Raw genomic sequence first — 24,677 nt, forward strand, 5'->3', positions numbered from 1 at the left:
TAAATAACAGGCTTTTCCTTCTAGAGTCCCAATTTATTTCAGTTAACGACCCCAGAGTACACTGTCTACCTGCCACTGACTGCCCCAGCCAGTCATCCTAAAGACCCACATTCAATAAAGTGCCAAATCGTATTGAAATCAACTTTCTAAGTCCCTCCTGAATCTATTGCCATTTATTCATTCGAAATTGGATTGTCATACGCCACAGTATGGGGGATACTAAAATGAAGTAGATGAGTCAAAGGAGATACTGTCTGACTCTTTATATGCTCCTTTCCATAAAGTCCTTTCTTACCTGGATCAGAACAGTAATATCTTTCTTGTTTGGGTCATATTTTTCTTCTGTCCCACCCATCTTGCTTTGCCCCTAGAATGAATTTTATTAAACTGATATACTAGGTCACTTGGGCTTCCCAGGTAGTGCCCATGGTAAATAACCCACCTGCCAACACAGAGACGTAAGAGATGGGTTCAATCCCTGGGTCAGGAAGACCTCCTGGAGGAGGGCATGGCAACTCACTCCACTATTCTTGCCTGGAGAATCCCATGGACAGAGGAGCCTGGCAGGCTACAGTCCATAAGGTTTCAGAGAGTTGGACATGACTGACGCGACTTAGACACGTGCATACACTAAGTCACTTGCTTCCTTGAAGTCTTTGAGTAACTACATGTAGCTTTTGATGCAGCCTAAATGCCTTGTGATGGCACATGGGGTACAGGTCTGTTTCTTCCAGCCTTTACCTATGATACTTACCCAATTCTTCTATGAACTCTTTCACCCTTGGGCATCTATACGTGTTATCCCCACTGCTTATAATACCCTTCCCCATCTCATGCCTTTATACAACCCTCATTCATTTTTCAAAACCCAATAAAAAAGAATTTCCTTCTCTGAAATCTATTCTCCGAGTCCACCCTACGCCTACGGCTGATGCCCCATGATTCCCGTTCTTGGTTCCCACGACACCCAGTGCATACTTTTATCATAATATCACAGCACTTATCAGACTGCCAGGTAAACGTACTGTCTCCTCCACTCTGCTGTGACTTCCTCGAGGGCAGGGAGAGGCTTGGGCTCACTCAGCACCTGCAGTGCCAGGCTGAGGATTTGGCAGACTGTAGATCCTCAGTAGCACAGTGGTAAAGACCCCACCTGCAGTGCAGGAGATGAGAGAGATGTGGGTTCGATCCCTGGTCAGGAAGATCCCCCTCGAGTAGGAAAGGGCAACCCACTCCAGTATTCTTGCCTGAAGAAGTCCAAGGACAGAGGAGCCTGGCAGGTTACATTTCATGGGGTCGCAAAGAGTCAGACATGACTGAGTGAACAGGCACAGATCCTCAGTACATACAAGAATGGATAAGTACCCAATCTTGAAAGTGAAGTAATATGCAATTTAACTATAAAATTAAGAATGAAAGCACACTTTTTACTGTTTGAAACTCCTATTTTTATATCTCTGCTCACAGATAATAATAGGTTCTACTTTTCCACACCCAGTGTAATTATCCATTTTTCTTCAGCTATTACTATTTTCTTCAGCTATTACCATTTAACAAAGACTGAAGTTGTACACCTGGTCAGAGAACTCCAGTCAACAGGAGTTAATCTAGTAACTGTAAAATATCCATAAACAGTTCTCTAGATTTGACATTTATTAACGAAGTATGTAAGGTGCAGTTTGTAATAATTTTAGAAAAATTTTGGAAAACTACAACCATCATCTCTGCACTATTCTGTAGAGGAGCCCTGTGCAAATAGAGCTTAATACATCAGGGTGCTGCTTTTCTCAGGACAATATCTTCCTTATAGTAGGATTACAATTGAACAAAAAAAGTATTTGCACTTTATACAGGTCACTGTAAGTTCAGAGTAAACAGGATGAGCAGCTTCATACAACTGTCAGAGATCCCATTGAAAAAGAAAACCATCTCAGATTTACCTCTTGGATAATTTGATAGTTTAAAGATGGGCTTAAAACTATAGCTCGGTACTCATACCATTCCTCAACGTCCATGCACCAGAAGGAAAATAAAATGACTTATTTACAAAGTACTTCTGGCAATGGAAGTGTTTAGGATGGTTTGAACTGAGTTATACATTTAGGTGGTGCAAGTATTAAAAGAGTTTTGCCCATATTAAGGTAAAAGTCTGGCACTTCCTGGTGGTCCAGTGGTTAAGATTACACCTTGTGATACAGAGGACACAGATTTGACCCCTGGTTGGGGAACTAAGATCCCACGTGCCACAGGGCAACTAAACCTGTGGGCCACAACTACTGAGCCCATGCCACAACTAGAACCCATGTGCTACAATGAAAGATCCCTCATGACACAAGGATCGTGCAGGCTGCAACTAAGACCAGACACAGCCAAATAAATACATTTTTTTGAAAAAAAGATAAAACTTCCTTAACTTATTGACCTTTAATAACAGAGGTCTATTTATACAAGATTACTCTAGCCTTCAATCCCAAGCTAAACAAGTTTTGGGGAAATACTCCAGAGAGAAATTGCTTTTGCATAGTTCCGTTCCGTTCCGTTCAGTCGCTCAGTCGTGTCCGACTCTTTGCGACCCCATGGACTGTAGCCTACCAGGCTTCTCCGTCCATGGGATTCTCCAGGCAAGAATACTGGAGTGGGTTACCATTTCCTTCTCCAGGGGATCTTCCCAACCCAGGGATCAAACCCAGGTCTCCCGTAGTAGGCGGCCTTTATTTTGGTTGTGATAAGAGTGATATTTTTATTATACTCTTCTCTTCTCAAGCCAGATCTACTCAGAGAGTATATGACTTCATTTCAGGTATTAAATATTGACTTCCTAGAAACTATTACTGGAATAATTAAAGTTCTAACTTTTTAGCCTGCTTCTACACTCTATGTCACGCCAAAGGGTGCCAAGAATCCATGATCTAAGAATGCGGTGATGCGGTGCTGATGTCATACAAAAGACAGGAGACCACTGTTTCTGCTTTTTCATACTCTTTATTGCCAACAGTTTAAAATGGTCAACATAAAAAAAAATTGATAATAAATACTGCTCTTTGGGCTGTAATAAATAAAAAGTTTATTAACAAGGAATGCACTTTTCCAGCCACAAGTGTCTTCAAAAATTAACAAAACAAAAAATATATATATATGGCCATAGTTCACAGTTAAGCAGCCAAAAGCTGCTCCAATTATAGCCTTTAAACAACATGGGAGCGTCCTCCCTTTCCCTCCCCTTCAGGAAGTATATTCACAGCTCCAAGTCCTCTGTCCGAAGCACTCTCCACAGAGAGAAGTTAAGAGTCAATGCACCTTTCTGCAAAATTGTCTGAAAAGCCTTTAGAAACAGGTACGTCAAGGAAAACTGCATTCCGATTCATTCTCAGCTTGTCCAAAGTTCAGGCCTGTGTGCCTCAGCCTGCTCCGGGTTCCACCAGGTCCAGGGGGCCACAGAGAGATTGTTTTCGTACCACCACCTGTCCATCTTCTTCAACGTGCTGTAGATCATTCTACTGACTTCCGTGTAGGTCTCACAGTGGAAAAGAGGAGTCCCATAGGGTCCGTTCAAGAAATCTTTCAGTTACACCTCTGTAAGAGCATGTTCAGAGCATATTCCATTCTATTTTTTAATTCTAACGAACAGCCAGACATCAGCAGAGTTGTCAGTCTGAAAGTTGTAGATATCCTGTCCTCATTGATGTAGGTGAGAAGGTATTCTTCATTTTGGCTACAGATGATTATTTTTGTATGATCATGGTAGAAATTCACCTTTAAAAAGTAGATGTAGATATTAAGCATCTCTAAATAGTCAAGATATGAAGAGTTTTCTCAATAATTGAACTGGCTATGTAAAAATCATTTCTTAGGACCTAAACACGCACTTTCTTACAGGGTTCATTTACCTGAAAGGTGCCATCATTGAAGAGCATCATTAAGGCCTTATCAGATTTTAGCCACTGAAGGAGGTAGAGCCGAGGTCTTCGAACATCAGTAACACTAGGCAGATCTCCACCCTGAGAGAGATTGGCAGAGTTAGTGCTGAGGAAGACTGCAGTGTGTGCACTCAGTTCTTCTAAGCAAATGCCTCTCAAACTTAAGCAAGGGCCAGCGTGGCCTGGAGATTCCTGTCCCACCACCCAGAGAGCCTGAGCCACAGACTGAGGACGGAACAGGAGACGCTGCACTTCTAAAAGCGCTGAAGCCATACAGATGCTACTGCTCTGGTGACCACACTTCAAACACCACTTCCTGAAAGCCAGGCTACTTACATCCATGAGGTTCTCCTCCATGTAATGAGAGAAGTATTTCAGCACCGTCACTTGACTAATGAATTGTTCAGGGGCATCTGTGGCTGGGAAAACAGAGCATTGGCCAAGCTCCGCATAATAGTGAACTGTTCTAAAGAACAGGGAGAAAAGACACAGAAACAGGAAAAGTCAGTCACTGTTTTCCGATTTCCTTAGGGCAAAACTGAAGAACTGACAGGGCTTCCTTAACCGAACACACTTACTTTTTGTCTGGAAGGAGGCTCATGTGAGCACCGTTGTTGAAAAGGACTCCTACAGTGTGGTCTGAGAGCTGGTACCCAAAGCCGTATTTGTTAGAGTAGTCGACCCATTTGGTGACCCACTGAAAGGAAGTGCTCAGTTGCTCTTTGGGGATGCAGTCAGCTTCTGGCATGTTTTCTAGACATCCTCGAAGGACTCTTGCCACCGTGTCTGCGACACTTCCCATGGTACTGTCCTCAAGGCCTAAAAAGTCAGAGAAAGTTATAAAATAATTAACAACAAAACCTCAGGCTATGGTAGGTGCTAGGTCTCCCTCCACTTATTCTAAGGATGGAGGACTCAAAATCACTCCAATCCTCTAAGTTGCTTCTTATATGTTAAATCAGGCCAAAAACCAAGCTGACTTCAACTGCTTAGTGTTGAACACTGGCATTTAGAGTGTCACTATTTAAAATGTGATTGACAACTTACATTCACTGCTACTGCTGCAGCTGCCAAGAGTTCCTCTGACTATCATCCGAATAGCATCTCCAATCTGCTGCTTGTTTTCCACTGCGGGTGTTCCAGATCTGGCAACTGCAGTGGTAGGTGGCTGGAGTTCCTAGAAGAGAGAAGAGCCAGATGATAGTCAAGCATTTAAAATTCATCTAAAGTTGAGGATTCTAGTTTAAGATGAGATTATAGCAATTACTAGGAAAGCTTATCAAAAAGCAATGGACACAAGCCAAATAAAAGATATTTCTGATAACTCAACTGCATGCATTGTTAAACTAAGAGATAAAATCTTTCCATTTAAAGGGTTGGGAAAAAAAACCTTTAAGTAAATATATCATGATCCAAGTGATAATTAACAAAGAACGGAAATGATATAAACTGTTTGTAACTACTTTATTCCTCTCTAGCATACCTCATCTGTCCTGTGTTTGCTGGGTTGCTGAGTTATCGAAGTCCTTTTCAAATCATGCCTAAGCTTGTAAATTTCTTCATCTTCTTTAGACACTTTATCTATAAATCAAGAAAAAGGCTTATGAGCATTATTCTATCCAAAGACAGAAACAGAGCAAGCCATATTTCCTCCTTTTGCGTTAATAACCAACTTAAGAGCATTCAAGGCAAAACCAACAGTTTTATCTTTGCCATCAGCTGCAATTATCCAAGAAGCACACTTTAATGCATCTGAAACAAAACTATCAACTACAGTTTGCAGTTTAGATTTATTATGCTACCAAAACTTCAACAGTTTACTAACATACTGGCCAAATTATGTTAACATGAAAGCCTCTTTCAACTGACTTATCAACTTTATATATATAATATCGGATACAGAAAAAGTCTTATAACTTACTATGTGTGTCAATATATCTTGCTTTGTCTTTTTTGCCACCAAAAAGAGCAGCAGCTGCCTTCTTAAAGAAATTTTTAGCTGGGCTTGACAAGTGGAAATCTGGAACTGTGTGACAACAGCTAGAAGAGAGTCTATCTGGAGTGAAGCCCTGTGAAGCATAAGAAAAGTCTTTCAGTAACCTGCTGAGAAATTAGGATCAAGAGCATGAAATAAAAAGATGCAAAAAAGAAAAAACCCGCACCAACCTGCAAAAAGAAATCATGTCGAATGATGTCATCCAAACTGGGACGATCTTCTGGATTTTTAGACAACATGCTAGCTATTAAGTGCTTAGCAGGAGCCAGCAATGAAGAGGGCATTGTATACCTTGCTTCTCTTATACATCTGTAAGTTTCTTTCAGATTTGTAGTTTCAAATGGAGGTCTTCCTAGTAACATTGTATACCTGTATATAAGGAAACACCTCTTTAGGAACCATCATAAAGCAATTCTTTTCCAGTTCTAAAATCTACATCTAAATTTGATTTTTTATTATTTTGGTGAGTTTACTTACATAACACAGCCTAAGGCCCAAATGTCTGATTCACAGCCGTGTCCTTGTTTGTTGAGGACTTCAGGAGAAAGATAATTTGGGGTACCACATATCGTCCTGGGAAAACAAAATATGAAGATTTCACTAGGAACTCTCCTCTTGTTTAAACTTAGTTCTCTGGGTAAGCTATGCTGAATTTCTATTTGGAAACATTTGACTTTTGGCGTATGAACAATTGACATTTCACCAAGTGACTTGGTTAATTTTTTTTTTAATGCATATACAATTATTTTCAGTCACAGGACAAAGTGCTTTAAGCCAACTGAGACCAGGTACAACAGGACATTTTTATACATTTCAGGCAAAGAAAAGATTTGTTTCATAATCAACTTATGGGCAGGAGATACTCTGCCTAGGCCATAGTGGCACTGAGTAAGTGTTTCCTTCAATTAACACTGTAGCAGTTTACAGCTTTTAGTATCAACTAACCTCTGAAACATTAATTGGAAGATAAAAAGGGCATGTTTGATCTCCACAAAACCCTAGTTAAGATGTATCCTTCTGACTCTTACCTTCTCCTGTGTTCCAAGGGTTCCAGCCTGGCTGCCAAACCAAAGTCCCCAACTTTCAGTTCCATGGCTTCATTAATAAAAAAGTTCCCTGGATGACAAAAGAAAAAAAGTCTGATTTCTGTTGAAAAAATATTCTAACCAAGTACACACACATCCATCCACTCGAGAGGCAGGCAGCCAGCTGCTTAATAGGAGAGCCATCATTCAGAAGCAACACTGCAATGGCTAGATGCCAACTAAGAGCGTTAACTATGTAAGAAAAGGGAAAGAGAGCACACACCTCTCTGACACAGAAGTCAGGGTTTGGAGTGAAGGGCTCACCTAGTTTGAGATCTCTATGCAAGATTTCTTGTTCGTGAAGGTACTTTAGTCCAGACACGATCTGCCTGAGGTAATACCGGACTTCTGGCTCTGTCAACACCTTCCGTGCTTTCAAGATATGAGCCATGGACTGGGAGGAGGAGAAGGAAAAATGAGAATCTGTCAAACAAAGTTGCCAGCATCAGTAGCTTCCTTATGCAGGATGAGCGATGAAAGGTAATGCTGCCATATTATAATTATGTCCACAATCAAATTCCCAGATAAAGTGCAATTGGAATGCCAGGTCAGTGTGCGGGAAGTCCATGCACTCATATGAGTGAAGACTTACCCTTCTACTGCAATATTCCAAAAGAATGTAGATGTTTTCTTTGTCCTCGAAGTAGTGGTAAAACTGCACGACGTGCTTGTGATGGAGAATCCTGTGAAGCTCTATTTCTTTGTCAATCTAAAAGGAAAAGCAAGATCACTCTTATTAGCCTCCTTCACCTCTGCAAAGCCAGCTGCTTACACATGCAGAAGACATGTTCCTAACAGGGAAGGGCCATCTCTGCACACAAAGAAAATATTTTACTCAACAGTCATACACACCTTTTCCCTTTGATGAGGTTTGGCTACTCTGCTGTGAGGAATAATTTTTGCAGCGTAGACTTTGTTGTTTGTCAAATCTGTCATCTCGTAGCATTTTGCAAAGCCACCCTGAAAGGAAACAAAGCCGAGAGGGAATTGAGTATGGCAGGAACATGGACGGCAGGTTTTTTAAAAAATAAATACATGAGAAAGATAAGCAAAAATATGAGTAAGGGTGGACAGAGGGACGCGGTCTACTTTTTTAAAAAGCTCCTTCACGAAGGGAAAGCACTCCTAACAACAGTTAAGTTAAAACGGTGTCCCTTCTCCTTTTACAAAGAGGAGCTTTACGGAGCGGGGCTGGGGGTCGGGGAGATGAGAAATAGGGTCTGAAGAGACGTGTCAAGAAAATTCTCTGGGGTGGGGGTGGGGAGGCATCTGGAGCGCCAGGTCTGGTGTAGAAAACCCTCGCTTCTGGCCTCAAGATCAGTGTCTCTGGGCTCGTGGGGGAGGCAGACAAGCCGCGGTCAAGGATGGAGAACGCGACCCCCGCGCTGTCAGCGCACAAAAGCCAGAGGCGGGCAGGTGAGCACCCCACGCCGCGCCGGATCCGACGACCGAGACCTCGAGGAGCGGCGGCGGAGCGGGGAGCCGGGTCCGGCCCGGGCCTCGGGGTGGGGGGTGGACGGTGGGGGAGACGCTCGGGGAGACCTCCCTCCCGCCCGGCAGCCGGGCGCCCGCCGCTCGTCACCTTTCCCAGGACTTTGCCGCGGCAGTAGCGCTTCCCCGTCGTGGGGTCGACGATAATCCGCGAGACCTCGGCCCCCGAATGCGAGTGGTGGTGATGATGGTGCGGGGCCGCCGGCTGCACCTGCGCCGGGGGCTGCGGCGGCTGCGGCTCCTCGGGGGGCGGCTGCGGCCGCTTCTTCTTCGAGTCCCCGCCGCAAGCCTTGCCCAGCGCCTGCTCGCACATCTTGCTGCTGGCGGCCGGCTGGTAGGTGATAGTCCGTAAGAGCTCCATGGTCGCCTCGTCGCCTACCACTGCCGGCCACCACCTCCGAGGCGCGGACACACGACCGACCCGGCCTCTGCCCTCGAGCTCCCCCGCGCCGCCGCGGCCAACCTCCCGCGCCCGACGCCTCGGTCCACTTGTGCGAGTGCGAACGCCGGGCGAAGTCTTATATACGGGCCGAGAAGGGGGCGGAGCATCGAGCTGGAACGCGACGTCACGGGCGACGCCCCGCCCCCCGGCCTCCGGAGCGCTCGGGGCCGGGCGGGAGGTCGCTAAGGGCCACCGGGTTTCCGCTCGCGAGCCGGGTGCCTGAGCCGGCGGCCTGGCCGCGGGGGAGCGCTCCCCGCGGTGAGGAGGCGGACCCAGGCGTCCGGCCGTCCTCGTGACCCGCACCGCGTTCTTGGAATGCCCCGAACTTCTAGGTTTGAAGCAGAAGCCCGGGGGCCGGCGCCGCGGCCCCGCCCCGTGGCCCGCGGCGCTGCGGGCATCGCAGGGTCGCTCCCCCGCGAAGCCCTTGCTGCCCGCCCCGCAGCCTGAGGCTTCCGCGGTCACGGGGCGACTGTGGCCAGAGTCCCCTGCAAAGGCCCGTGAGGCTTCCCCCGGGCGGCCGCGGCCCCGCGCGTTTACCCCGCCAGCTCCTGTCTAGAGGGTCCCTCCGGGGAGGCCGCGCCCCTGAAAGGCAGGGATTCCCGGAGCAGGGCCTTCCGAGCTCCCCGCTGCTTCTGAACGAGGCAGACGTCGGCTCAGGCCGGCCGGCTGACCATGGCCAAGTCCCACTTGGTGCCCATCACCCTAGATCCGAAGTCAGGCTCTTCATCTTGGAGAGGGAGGCAGTTGCCTGGGAAAGGCTTTGCCTTCAGGATGTCCGAAGACTGGGAGCAAAAGCGCCATCTCGTGGAATGTGCCAGAAGCGCAGTTAGCGGTTGGAGTGGGCCGCGGTACGGGCTTTCTTTGACAATAAGTGGTGTCATCGGGCTCCAGGTGCTGATTATGGTTTTACAATCGAAATCATCTATCTCTTCTTCCGAAGGGGTTATGCAGACTTCGTCGTTTAAATGGGTCGTTAAGCCACGAGGCTGCTCCGGTGCTGAGAGAGGCAGTCTTGGGCCTTCCAAATGGAGGGAATTGGAGCATGAGGGAGGAACATAGCCTAGTGAGTTAAAACATGGCTTAGTTTCCCGTTTCCAGATTTTACAATTCAGATTTGCTAACCTCGGAACATCATTGTTTCTTGCTCTAATGACGATAGTATTTTTATGTGCAGGGCACCGTATTTAGTGTTTTCAAATATCTTATTTAATTCTGCGTCCGTTCTAAGTAGAAAATACTGTTATTCCCATTTTACAGATGAGGAATCTGGGGTTTCAAGAATTTAGGTAACTTATGTAGTCTCTCTGAATAAATATTTAGTAGATCATCCAAGTTACGTTAATGAGTAGTAGGCAAATTTTTAAATGTAAGTTAAAATATATTTCACAATATTTCAACACTAATTTCCAGTTCTATATAGAACATCAGGTTAATAACCCGCTGGAAAGTATTTAGAAAAGGGTTGACCCAAGTCCAGATACCATCAAGGAGTATTTCTTGCCTGGGAAATCCTGTGGGTAGAGGAACCTGCTGGGCTATACAGCTCATGGGGTCGCAAAAGAGTCGACAGGACTTAGCAACTAAAGCAACAGCAACAAGCCTGTCATCAGTGACTTAGGTATGCGTGGTTTCAAAGACTCTGTCTCAAGTACTTCCCACGTAATGTGTAAACGAGTGTCATTGGCATTACAAAGTAGAAAGAGAAAGTCTTCTGTGACTCTTGCTTTTTGATTCTGTAAACAGGGCAAGCCCAGGCATGTTTCTTACAAAGTAAAAGTGAACTTTACCCCAAAATTGTCAGGGCTGGAATAAGGGGTGGACCTAGATGTAGACATGAAGACTTATGTAATCTTCCTCTTTAAAGTTAAACCTAGGGGTGACCTTTGCCCCCCAGATTTAGGCAGAGTTGTTTACTAGCCTGTAGTAGGCTTGCTGGTTTAGAAATTACTACCTAAATTTCCAGAGCTAATTTTACACTGCATCTATTTTATCTGCTGATAATGAACTTTTAAATCTAATTTGTTTATGACTTTCTATGATAAAAGGACTGTGAAGAATAGTCATGATATTTTTATTATTATTTCCATTCTTTGATTATCATATATTATTGTGTATCTCTTTACCAAATTTACTTAAGCATTTGATGTACTGTTGAACATGCCATAGGAAATCCAGGTCTATCCTCCAAAACATTTGAGCACTTAATAAAATACTAACATGCACATGTATTATTGAGTCTTCTGTCCAATTATGAAAAATCTGATTTTTTCTTTTGGTTTCTAGTGCCATCATGTGGACAGAACTAAAATTGTTATTAGTAGAGCAGAAAAGGAAATAAATGTACTTTCAAATGGAGATAAATCTTTAATTAAAAGATACTTTCCTGTAGTTCTCTAGATTTAATGTAAAGCAGTATCCTAATATTATTTTTAGTGAAACTTGACACACTGATTGCAAATTTTATATGAAACTGTAAGTGATCAAAAAGAGCAAAGTAACTTTACAGAAAAATTAGAAGGAAGGTCTCCTCTACCAGTCATCAAGACTTTACGTTATTAAGTTGCTCTGTTAAGCTCGAGCAATGAAGAAAGTTTGGTCCTCTCATAGGGATAGACTAACCAGTGAAATAGTTTAAAGAGCCTAGAAATAAAGGCACATGTATATAGAATTGTATATGAGCCTAGAAGTAGATGAACATGTATATAGAATTCTGGTATATGAGCGGAGAAATAGATGCACAAGTATATAGAATTGTGGTATATGAGCCTAGACATAGATAGCGTGTATGGAGAGTTGTGGCATATGGCAGAGGAAGCATGATACGTTAGTGAGGAAAGGAAATTATCCAATAAATGGAAGTAGAAAATTGACTTTTCCATATTAAAAAAAAAAATGAAGTCTGTATCTTACACTGTATTAGTTTTCCAGGGCTGCCTTGACAGAATACCACAGGCTGAATGCTCAATTTACAGAAATTTACTTTCTCTCTCTGGAGGCTAGAAGTCCAGGATCAATGTATTCCTCCTGGGGCCTCTCTCTTTGATTTGCAGTTGGCAGCCTTATCTTCATGTCTTCATGTGATCATTCCTTTATGAGCGAGCATCCCTGGTGTCCCCTTGTAAGTCCAAATTTCCTGTTACAAGGACAACAGTTAGACTGGATTGTGCTGTGCTGTGTTTAGTCACTCCATCATGTCTAACTCTTTGTGACCGCATGGACTGTAGCCCACCAGACTCCTCTGTCCATGAGGATTCTCCAGGCAAGAATACTGGAGTTGACTGCCATGCCCTCCTCCAGGGGATCTTCCCAACTCAGGGATGGAACCCAGGTCTCCCTTGCAGGCGGATTCTTTACCTTCTGAGCCATCAGAGAAGCCCAAGAATACTGGAGTGAGTAGCCTATCCCTTCTCCAGGGGAATTTAAGGCCCACCCAAATAGCATCATTTAACCTTAATCACCTCTTTAAGGCCCTATCTCTAAATACAGTCACATTCTGAGGTACTGGGGGGCTAGGGATTTGATACATGAATTTTGTGGGGAAACAATTTTTAAACCATAACATACACAAGGTACAAAAAAAATCTACTTCAGATGGAATAAAGACTTTAATAACAAAACAAAATATCAGTAGGAAACAATAGGCAGCCAATGTTCAGAGTATGGGGTGGGGAAAGGTTTTTTTTATTGAGATAGAGTTGTAGAGTTGACATGTAATACCCTGGTGGCTCAGTGGTAAAAAGTTAACCTTCACCTGCTAATTCAGGAGACATGGGTTCAGTCCCTGGGTCAGGAAGATCCCCTAGAGAAAGGAATGGCACCCACTCTAGTATTCTTGCCTGGAGAATTCCATAGGCAGAGGACCCTGGCGGGCTACAGTCCATGGGGTCTCAGAAGAGTCAGACATGACTTAGCAGTTAAACAACAACAAGCTATTAGTTTTATGTGTATGTTATGATTTGATACCTATATATAGGTATATGTAGATATTAATAGAGGCTTCCCAGTTGGCTCAGTGGTAAAGAATCCACCCGCCAATGAAGGAGACACAAGTTTGATCCCTGGGTCGGGAAGCTTCCCTGGGGGAGGAAATAACAACCAACTCCAGTATTCTTGCCTGGAAAATTCCATGGGCAGAGGAACCAGGTGGGCTACAGTTCAGGGGGTCACAAAAGAGTCGGACACAACTAAGCAACTGAGCACACACACACACAGATATATATGGTGAAACAGCTAACACAATTTGTATCGCCACACATAGTTACAATATGTTTTCCTTGTGTTGTTACTGAGTCTGTGATATGGAGGCTCTGATCACCACATGCCTGCTCAATCATTCAGTGAGCTCTGCTCAATGCAGTACAGGCCAACAAATCCGAGAGACGAGGTGTTCAGGCAAAGAATACAACTTTATTTGGAAGCTGGCTAACTGAGAAGATGGCAGACTAATGTCTCAAAATAGCCATCTTGTTGGGGTCTGGATGCCAGGTTCTGTTATAGAACCAGAGAGAGAGGCTGTGAGGAAGTACAGTCAAAAGGCAAAGAGGGAGAGGAAGTGAAAAAGTTAAAAGGGCCGTCAGTCTTGGAAAACATCTCCAGAAATGGCCAGAATCAGGGAAAAGAAAGAAGTGTTAGTCACTCAGTCATGTCTGACTCTTTGTGACCCCATGAGCTATGGACCCCAGGGACTGTACCCCTCCAGGCTCCTCTGTCCATGGGATTCTCCAGGCAAGAATACTGGAGTGCATAGGGGATCTTCCTGACCTAGGGATCACACCCAAGTCTTCTGTGCTGTGGGCAGATTCTTCATCCTCTGAGTCACCAAGGAAGCATCAGGGAAGGGATGTATTAATCTATTCTTTCTTGCAGCCATTCACAGGTGGGCAGGGTCAGTTTATCTCTCTGTGAGCTGAATAGAGGCTCTTTAGTTTAACAGTCAGGCATAGGAGCAGGGTCCTCTGAGGCAGGCCGTTATGTATGATTGTAATAACAACATCAATGAAAAACAAGCCAAAGAAACATTTCCAACATGGAATCAGAATTGGTTCTTCTCTGCAACTGTATAATAGTAAATTTTAAGATCTGCTCTCTCAACAGGGCTTCCCTGATGGCTCAGCAGTAAAAAATTCACCTGCAGTGCGGGAGACACAAGAGATGCTGATTCAATCCCTTGGTCAGGAAGATCCCCTGGAGGAGGAAATGCCAACCCGCTCCTATATTCTTGCTGGGAAAATCTCATGGTCCAGAGGAGCCTCGTGGGCTACAGTCCAGAGGGTCACAAAGAATCTGAATATATGATACTGTATAGTTAATTCGGGTCTTCCCTGGTGACTCAGTGGTCAAGAATCTGTCAGCCAGTTCAGGAGACATGGGGTCAATCCTTGGGTAGGAAGGATCCCCTGGAGGAGGAAATGGCAACCCACTCCAGTATTCTTGCCTGGGAAATCCCATGGGCAGAGGAGTCTGATGGACTAGAGTCCACGAAGTTACAAAGAGACAGACACAACTTAGCAACTAAACAGCAACAACAGAATGTTAACTAGAGTCACCATGCTTTACATCCCCAGGACTTCTTTATTTTATAATAGGAAGTTTGTACCTTTTGACCTCCTTTACCCATTTTGCCTACCTTCCCTGCCTTCTGTTAACCACTGATCTGTTCTCTTTGAACTCTGAATATGAGTTCAGTTTTATTTTTAATTTCACATATAAATGAGAATATTCATTGTCTTTCTCTCTTTTATTCCTTTAACATAAATACCTCAAGGTCTGTCCATCTTATTGTAAATGGCAGGACTTCCTTCTGTTGTATGGCTAAATCATATTCCATTATGTGTGTGTGTATCTAATATTTTCTTTATCCATTCATCCATTAATGGATAGTTTGTTTCTGTACCTTGATGGCCTTTAAAAATGCTGCAGTGAACTTGGGAATATTGATATCTCTTCAAGATTGTGATATCATTTCCTTTGATTATATAACCATAATGGGCCTGCTGGGTCATACGATAATCCTATTTTTAATTTTTTGAGGAGTCTCCATTTTGCTTTCCATAGTGGTTGTACTGATTTATATTCCCACCAACATTCCCTTTTCTCCGCATCCACACCAACACTTGCTCTTTCTTATCTCTTTAACGATAAACATTCTAAAGAGGTATGAGATGATATCTCATTGTAGTTTGGATTTGTCTTTCCTTGATGATTAATGATGTTGAGCATCTTTTCATTTACTTACTGGCCTTTTGTGGGTCTTCTTTGGAAGTATCCATTCAAGTCTTCTGCCCATTTTTTAAATTGAAAGATGTTTGATTTACAATGTTGTATTAGTTTTTAATATACAGCAAAGTGATCAGATATATATGTGTGTGTATAGATATTCTTTTTCATATTATTTTCCACTATGCTTTATTAGAGCATACTGAATGTGGTTCCCTGTGCTCTCTGGTAGTACCTTGTTTCCCTATTTTATATGTAGTCGTTTGTATCTCCTAATCCCAGACTCCTGATTTATTCCTCCCCCACCGATTTCCCGTTTGTTGTTGTTCAGTGTCTAAGCCATGTCCAACTCTCTGTGACCCCACAGACTGCAGCATGTCAGGCTTCCCTGTAAATTTGTCTTCTATGTATGTTTCTGTTTTGTATATACGTTTATTTGTATCACATTTTAGATTCCACACATTTGTGGTATCATGTGATATTTGTCTTTGACTTATTTTACTTCATGATACTCCCTAGGTCCATCTGTGTTGCTACAAATGGTATTATTTCACTCTTTTTTATTGCTGAGTAGGATTCCTTCATGGACGTGTGCCACATCCTTTTTATTTATCATCTCTCTATGGACTTTTAGGTTGCTTCCATGTCTTGGCTATTGTAAATAATACCACTGTGAACATTGGGTTGCATATATCTGTTCAAATTGTATTTCTCCAGATATATGCCCAGGAATGGGATTGCTGGATCATGTATCCTCTGCCCATTTTTAGTCGGATTGCTTACCTCTTTACAGTTGAGGTAAGTAACTCCTTATTAGATGCCTGATTTGAAGATATTTTCTCTCATTATGCAGGTTTCTTTTCCATTTTGTGGGTGATTTCCTTTGTTGTACAAACATTTCCTTTAATGTAGTTGCACCTATTTCTCGCTTATATTGCCTTTTGCTGTCAAATCCAAACGATCGTAGCCAAGACTAATGTAAAGGACTTTATCCCATGTTTTCTTCCAGTTTTGTGGTTTCAAAAAGTTAATCTACTTTGAGTTGACTTTTGTGTGTGGCATAAAGATAATGGTCCAGTTTCATTCTTTTGATGTGACTATCCAGGTTTCCCAGCTCCATTTATTGAAGAGACTGTCCTTTATATGTGTCCAAAAATATATTATGGGAAAAGAACAATCTGTTCAATAAAGGCAAAAAATTTTCAATGTGCAAATCCCATTAACCGTATAACAATAAATTGATAAATTTGGCTAAATTAAAATTAAGAAATTTGATTCATCAAAAGGCACCTTAAAGTAAAAAGACAAGCTATAAGTTGGTAGAAAGATTTGTATACATATAACTAAAAGAAATTTAAAGGATGCCTACATATTGGCAAGAAAAATGGCCCAATATACATAAAAATAAGTAAAAGATATAAACTATTTAATAGAAAAGGAGGTACTTATAGCCAATAAACAAGGTGAGTTTCTCAAAGTCAGTAATAATTAGGGAAATATAAATCAAGACCATTTAAGCTAATTCAATAGGAAAAGGTTAGGAAGCCTAAATATATCAAGTGTTGGGAAAAAAGTAGATCAGCAATTTGCATGTACAATTTTGCTAAGAGCTGAGTTGATTATTCTTACACCCTACAAAAATACTTGCACATATGTACCAGGAGACACATATGCAAGCAATGTCATGGCAGTGCTTTCAGTGATTGAAAAAAGAAAAAACCCACATAAACCAAATGCCCATAAGATAGAAGAGGGGTAAATAAATAGCGGTGGTTGTTGTTCAGTCACTCAGTCATGTCCGACTCTTTGCCATCCCATCAATTGCCGCATGACAGACCTCTCCGTCCTTCACTACCTCCCAGGGTTTGCTCAAACTCGTGTCCATTGAGTTGGTGATGCCGCCCAACCATCTCATCCTCTGTTGCCTCCTCCTCCTCTTGCCCTCAGTCTTTCCCAGCATCAGGGTCCTTTCCAGTGAGTTGGCTCGTCACATCAGGTGACCAGAGTGTTGGAGCTTCAGCTTCAGCACCAGTGCTTCCAATGAAAAGGATTGAGAAAAGAAAAAAAACCCATATAAACGAAATGCCCATAAGATAGGAGAAGGGATAAATAAATGGTGGCATGTATACATAATGGGATATCATATGAAAATCAATGAATTAACACATATCTACATCAGTATGAATAAATCTTAATGTTTACTTTTTTAAAAGGCAAATTGAAGATTATTCTTTTATAAAATTCAAGAACTAAATCTATTTTGTTTATACATACATTTGTATTGATTTAAAACACTATTTAAAAAAACATGGAAATGATAAACAGTACATTTAGAACAACAGTTATTTTACCTTGTGTAAATGAGGCAAGGGATATAATAGAAGGAAAGAACATGCAATCTTTATTGTCAGTGATCAGTTCCTAGACTGGATAATGGGAACACTCAAACAAGACGTGTGTCTGGAGACACCAATGATATGTCATGAGCCAAGGACTATGTTTAGTCCAGTCATGAGTACCTTAAATCCAGGTTTTAAAAAAAGAAAAAGTACACAGTTCTGACCAGTATAATGACCAGTATAATAAGGGAAGTGAAACAATAAGAACATTTTTATATATGTGTGCATTGCTAGGAGGCTGCAGAGGCTAGGCTGGCCATGTTACATCGCCACTGAAATAGCCTGAACACCGAGGAAGGTGAAAAGAGCCAAACCTCATTTTATATTCATCACAATAGATCTACTTGGTTGGATATTTAAATTTAAGTGCTAACTCTTTGAAAAAGAACTTAATGAACATTAAAAGGTTAATTTTAGGGTTTAAATATAAATATGTTAAATAACTTTTATGTTAAGTTTGACAGACTGGCATTTTGTAAGTGAATAAAACTCTGTGGCAAATCCTGCCAGTAATCGTTGATGAAAGTTTATATTATACATTTATCAAAATAGTTGACCAGACTTTTATTCATTCTTCTGTCTGTTTACCTGTCTACCTAACCATCTGTTTCCTGGACTTGATAATAACAGTGTTTAAGAGCAACTTCTTTCCCTTCATTCACTGTTGCACAAACTGAGATTACTCATTTCTACAGTGGACTTAGACCTCCCTCTACTGGTACAAAACGATAATGCCCGATGCTGTAGGTTGCTTAAAATGCTGCTGTTCTTAGTCATACTCACCACTTCATTGCCTTATGTAGCATCAGTGTAAAAAGTAAGCTCACTTTTGAATCTATCTTAAAGGACACAGCTATTTTCTAAAGTCAAATTATCTAAATTTTTATAAATAAAAAATTATTATGAGCATGAAGTACAAAAACAAGGTAAAGATGTTTTATTAATACTTTTCCTCACTCTTATAAATAAAAACCTTTTGTCTCATTGACATCTAAAAAAAATTCTCTTTTTCAAGAACATCTTTCTCTCTTTGTGAATCCTTACAAGTTGCTTATCCTCTACACGTGTACTTTCAGATTTCTCGTTCATTTAGGAGCCTTTTCTTTTTTTCTTCTTCCAGTTTTACTGAGAAATAATCAACATATAGCACTATTTAAGTTTGGAGCTTCCAGAGTGACTCAGATGATAAAGAATCTGCATGCAATCAAACCCGGGTTTGATCCCTGAATTGGGAAGTTCCCTTGGAGAAGGACATGGCAATCCACTCCAGTGCTCTTTCCTGGAGAATCCCACGGAGAGAGGAGCCTGGTGGGCTATAGTCCATAGCATCTCACGGAGTCGGACACAACTGAAGTGACTCAGCACACAGCACACTCTTAAAAATTAATATACACCATAATAGTTTGATGTACATATAACATGAAATGATTATTGTAGTAAGTTTATGAACTTTTATCATCTCATATAGATACAAAATTAAAGAAATAGAAAAAAAGATTTTTCCTTATGTAAAGAACTCAGGATTTACTTGTTTGTGTGGGTTTTTTTTTTTCTCAAACTGTGAACTTTTATTTTGCATTGGGGTATAGCCAATTCACAATCTTCTGGTAGTTTCAGGTGAACAGCTAAGTGACTTAGCCATCCATATACTTGTATGCATTCTCCCCAAACCCCCCTCCCATCCAGGCTGACACATAAGGTTGAGCAGAGTTCCATGTGCTATATGATAGGTAGGTCCTTGTTGGTTATCCATTTTAAATATAGCAATGTGTACATGACCTTCCCAAAGTCCCTAACTTACTCTTCTTAGCAACTTTGTATATAACGTGTAACAGTAGTAATCCTATTCCTAGTGCTTATGTATCTTGTAACTGGAAGTTTGTACTTTTGATTGTCTTCATCCAGTTCCCCTTCCCCACATCCGCTACCTCTGATAACCACAAATTTGAACTCTTTTTTTCCTATGAGTTTTTTGTTTATTTTTGAAGTATAATTGACCTTCAATACTATGGCAGTATTGAGGTAATGCCTAAACGGCATAGTGACAGAGGGACCCATTTTACTAGACAAATTGTTAAGGAAGTTTGTAAAATTTGGCCGATTATGCAACATTTCCATTGTGCCTATCATTCCCCAGTCTTCTGGGTTAGTGGAAAGGACAAATGAACAATTGAAACTCAGTTGGTTAAAGTTACAGGTGCTTATTTCCTACCTTGGCCTAAGGCCTTTCCATTGGGTCTCCCCAACCTCAGATCCACTCCTTTGGCAAACATCATTTGTCTCTCTTTGAGATTATTACAGGGAGACCAGTGAGATTGGATGAAAGACTATGATCTTATATTACTTAAGGGACATATATTATTGTAAGGATTTAATCAAATTGTTGACGAATTATTCTAAATTTTTTCTGAAGCTTATCACAGTTATCTATCCTCAAAGTCTCATGACTTACAACCAGGAGATTATGTATGAAAAAGACATCATTTAAAGGACTCCCTCCAACCTAAGTGGAAGGGCCCTTATCAGATCTTTTGACTAGTTCATGCACAGCAAAACTGAAGGGAATGACTCTTGGATTCCTGAAAGCGAAACTGTTAGTTGGTCGGTTATGTCTGACTCTTTGCGACCCCATGGATTATAGCCGCCGGGCTCCTCTGTCATGGAATTCTCCAGGCAAGAACACTGGAGTGGGTTGGCATTCCCTTCTCTAGGAAACCGTCCCAACTGAGGGAACAAACCCAGGTCTCCTGCATTGCAGGCAGATTCTTTACCATCTGAGCCAAAAGCTCCTGTACCAGCCTGGTCTATAGAGAGAATTGCTGACCTCAAACTCACCGTAAAGCAATGCTCTGATAATAAGGAAACAGCAACATCCGGACGAGAAGATGACTTCCGAAGTAAACAATTGTCCCAAGGTGCTGGACCTGACCCGTGTGACTGTTCATAGCATTTTTTTAGTTTCTTGATCTCTTACACAGGAATCAAATGTTTTTCTATCATGAGCACAATCTTTTGCAAATTTCAGAAATCAGTCAAATTGTTGGGTTTGTAGTCAGTTACCTGCATCTAATACTTCTCATTTACCCTGGAAGTTTTCTCTTCTCCAAGGCTCCGTTTGAATGGCTCTTAGAAAGTTTATTTTAGAAGAAAGGAGTTATAGTTCTGTCTGGGCTACTACTGATATCACTAGATGGAACCCACTAACTGGGGCTTTCAAGCATACTTATTGTAACCCTGGCCATAAATATGAATTTTTCCCTTAAGGTTACTCAAATTCAATCAGAGCAACAAGCAAAATTACAGTTTAAAAAAATTATAACCTCTAGACTATTAGGAGGGACGCTTCCTCAGTTATGGGATGCATTTATCTGGCTAATACCAGTCTATGGTTGTCTAAGCCTAAAAGGCTCCCCCACCATGCTGGGATCAATTAAATCATACCAAAGATAACTAGCCTAATAGCACAGGAAAATTAGGCCGGGTGTCTTGTGAAAACTATCAATATACCATTTCTCTTAAAGACAGTGATTGATATGAAACAGATTTGGTAATACATCCAGAAATATACTGGCTGCCACCTAACAGGAATCAATGGCTTTGTGGGTCCAGCCTATGGCCCTGCCTTCCCCCAGGATGGCTAGGGAGGTGTACTTTAGGATTCCTTTGGGCTCAAGGCCAGTTACGTACAAACTTAGATGTGCTTCCAGCTAATTTACCATTCATATGAGCCCAATGGACCAGGAGATCTGTATTTCACTGGTATTGTCACTTAGCAGCTGTTTTTGCATTTTTGGTAGGATTGGAAAATGTTATTTCTCACATTGAAGACTTAATAAAATTCACTCAAAGGGCATTAAGTGATAGCAGTCAGGCTATTGGCCTACTAAATTCTGAGGTCTCTATGAGAAAAGCTATCTTACAAAGTTGTTTGGCCCTTGATAGTCTTACAGCATCTAAACGGGCATCTGTGCTATAATTCAAACTGAATGTTGTGTTTACACACCAGATAAATCCTCTAATGTAAAATATTTAATGACTCACATGAAAAATCATATTCCTTCCTTAGATGACCCGCTTCCTAGCCTTTGTGATATTCTAGAAAGATGGTTTGGTTCTGAAAGCTCATGGCCTAAATCTGTTTGTAAATTTAATCAGGATATTAGCAGTATTACTTGTAATCTGTTTATTTTATAAGATTGTTGTCTTTTGTAGTACATGATGTATAACCAGGCCTCCAGCCAAAACACTGATAGCTAAAAATCTTAAAGAATTAGGGCACATTTATTACATAGAATAATTATAATAGTGTGATTCTAAGTGTGGGAAGAGGCAAGAAGAGAAGTATTTCCCGGATCCTATTAGGTTAGAAGATAGAGGATCCAGAGATTTTTTTTTATTATTTATCAATGGGCCTAATCCAGAAATTAACGCCTGGAGTGATTCGTCAATGACCTTCCCCTGATCTGGGATCTGGGATGTGCCTTCCAGTGCTGTGGGACCCAAAAAAAAGGGTCATAAAATGTCTCCAAAATATGGTCAGATTTATAACCATGGAGAGGGACTGTGAAATGAAAATATCTCCTGCCATATCAATAAACAAGAAATGTCACAGCCATCAGTGATTTCTGGCCTCCAAATATTAATGAGAGTTCTCCAAACTGCAATCCACCAAATGCTTGGGTGGAAGGAATGCAAGAAGCAGCCATCTGCCACTCCTTCAGGTGAACAAGGAAACAGGATTTGACCCCAGATAGCTGAGATGCATATGAAAGGAATGAATTTAGTGAGCCCAAAGGCTTACATTTCCCATACATAGAATGCCAACTTCCTTATATCTGATCTTTGATGTTCAGACTGCCTGCCCCCTTTGTTGCAAACTTATTTATAGCCTGACTCCCCCTCCCACCTTTTTAGAGCAGTTTTCTCAGAGGTACTGAAATGCTGTCTCCTAGGCTTGGAGTCCTAAACATTCCCACCAAATAATTCTACTTTTAGATCGTGAGTATATTTTTTAGTCAACAGAGCTATTACATGAACTCTTTCCTAAAACTCATTTGTCTGCAAATACCCCATATGCTTGTTCTCCTTTCCCAGTTTCTCTCTCACAATTGCCCTTTGCCCATTTTACAACAGGAGAGCACGCCTCTCATCTGTGCATCCATCCTTCCATGCATCCATTCATCTATCCAAAATTTTACCCTTGTGCATTTCCTCCAGCTGTAAATGTTATTGAACCAGCTTCATTTGCTTGACACACGGCAAGCCAGATGCTGACACACAGATTTGTCGCAAATAATGGGTTTATTCATGAGGCAGCTAAATGAAAAGACAGGAGAACGAATCTCAGATTTGCCTCCCCAAAGGTAAGGGGTGTGGGATATTTATAGGATAGAGAGGCAGAGTGGTCTTAGGTGTGGAGAAAGGAGATTGGATGTAGGGGACAGTTGAGGTAATCAGTGTTCTGTGCAGATGTGTCTGAGTTACATGCTACTTCATGGGATGCGTGAACAGAAAATGGTGGCGTTAGCATGATCTGAGGGTGGAGTTTTGGCCCTCTGACTTTGAAAGGTCATCTGTGGGACACTCTTGCTGGCCCACTTGGAAGGTCAGTGGTCCCAACCAGCTTTACCAGCTCAGACTTGACCTAGACAAATGATTACTCCAAGTTCCTAACAAACAAGCAAGCATTACCATAGTGACCCATGTATCGGAAGTATTACTTATGGAGGGCAGATAAAGGAGTCTTGGGATATATTATCTAGGCTACCTGAAGTTTGGAGAGTATACAATTTGCAGGAACAATCAAAGGGAGCTTAGTCAGTGAAGACAGGTTACAGGGTCTTGTTTATTAAGCAAGTTATAGTTTAAGGGATCTAACTGATGACTGACATCAGTTTCATAAACACCTCTGGAGCCCTGAGAATAAAGAGAACATTTGAGACTGCAGGGCTTCTGCAAGAATCTTCCTTCAAGTGCCAATTCTGTGGCAAGGCTCATGCCTCATCACTTCTTTTCGTTTCTTTTTCGTTTTTTACTTCTTTCTTTACCCTGCCGAAGATTTAGAATTTAGAATCAGGATCGTTGACACAGAGATAGGTTTTAACACATTTATTTGAATTAGAACATGAAGTCAGTTTTCTGATGGATCGGTTTGGCAGTGAAGGCTGTGTTTGCCAATTAAATTATATAGTGGAAGTTTTCCATAAACTGAAGGTGCAACTTGTAGTTTTGTCAAAAGTATATAAAAGGCACACATACAATAGTCAGTGTGTTACGTATTCCTTCTGACCCTTAATCTTATGAAAACCTTTACATATCAACTTTAAAATGTGTGAGGTGGTACATAATTTTCGCCGTTATTTTATTAGGGAGTACAGGGACCAAAACTTCTGAAGTCCTTCCTGTGAGTTAGAAGACCTGAGGAGACAGAAAAGGACCAGAAAAAGTCAGGGGCAAGGAAGAGAACCAGAAGAGAAGGCAGAAGAGACTGCAGCTCAGGAGGTAAGTGTGATGCCAAAACAGAGGGGTAATGAGGAACGCTAGGCACTGCAGAGGAGTCAAGAAGAATAACTGGTGCAAATCTTCGTGAATGCGGTTTCCGCAGGGAGGGGAGAGGTAATAGTCTGCTTCGATCATTCAAAAAGTTGGGCACTGACAGCGAGGAAAATGGAATACTATTTTTCATACTATTTGCCAGGTGATTGGGGCTAACATGGCTCTTGTTAACTGAAAGAGTAACTCAAGCTGTCGGACAGTGAAGACTGAAGGAATACAGTGGAGGGCAGAGCTGGGGGATAGGGAGAAGGAAGGTGGCTCTCCCTCTAAAACTGGCAGGAGTGAGCAGAGAGCTGTGGAGACACCTGGACAGGAGGGAAGTAGCCGGAGCCTCCAACTCCAGGAACTGGTCGCAGTGAAGTCGCTAGAGAGTGAGATCCTGCACTGAGTAGCCATCGGAGTCAAGAGCAGAGAAATCCCATGACTGCTTAGAAGTTATGCTAAAAAATCTGTGAGAGAGATGTAGGAGAGAGAACCCTTCAGGACTGTGGCTCATTGTAATTTTCTTATTAGTTTTTAAAGTGTAGTTTTATCAATACTGTCCCTTTACGGTTTCTATAGTTTCCAAATTTCCTA

General features: G+C 41.8%; 1 protein-coding gene across 1 annotated transcript; it reads right to left on the reverse strand.

Moving 5' to 3' along the window:
• Positions 1 to 3,062: 3,062 nt before the first annotated feature.
• On the reverse strand, positions 3,063 to 8,991 carry PLK2 (polo like kinase 2). Its single transcript, XM_055422023.2, has 14 exons — positions 8,581 to 8,991; positions 7,851 to 7,958; positions 7,591 to 7,707; positions 7,263 to 7,392; positions 6,942 to 7,029; positions 6,391 to 6,486; positions 6,084 to 6,282; positions 5,839 to 5,986; positions 5,401 to 5,498; positions 4,965 to 5,094; positions 4,496 to 4,736; positions 4,254 to 4,383; positions 3,888 to 3,998; positions 3,063 to 3,753 (listed from the first exon to the last, which is right to left on the reverse strand). Exons 1-14 carry the CDS (start codon positions 8,848 to 8,850, stop codon positions 3,562 to 3,564), a joined length of 2,058 nt encoding a protein of 685 aa, XP_055277998.1. The 5' UTR covers positions 8,851 to 8,991; the 3' UTR covers positions 3,063 to 3,561.
• Positions 8,992 to 24,677: the final 15,686 nt, after the last annotated feature.

The sequence above is a fragment of the Moschus berezovskii genome, chromosome 18 (assembly GCF_049115385.1).
Source record: "Moschus berezovskii isolate FMDL1 chromosome 18, NW_MosBer_1.0, whole genome shotgun sequence".
Lineage (NCBI taxonomy): Eukaryota > Metazoa > Chordata > Mammalia > Artiodactyla > Moschidae > Moschus > Moschus berezovskii.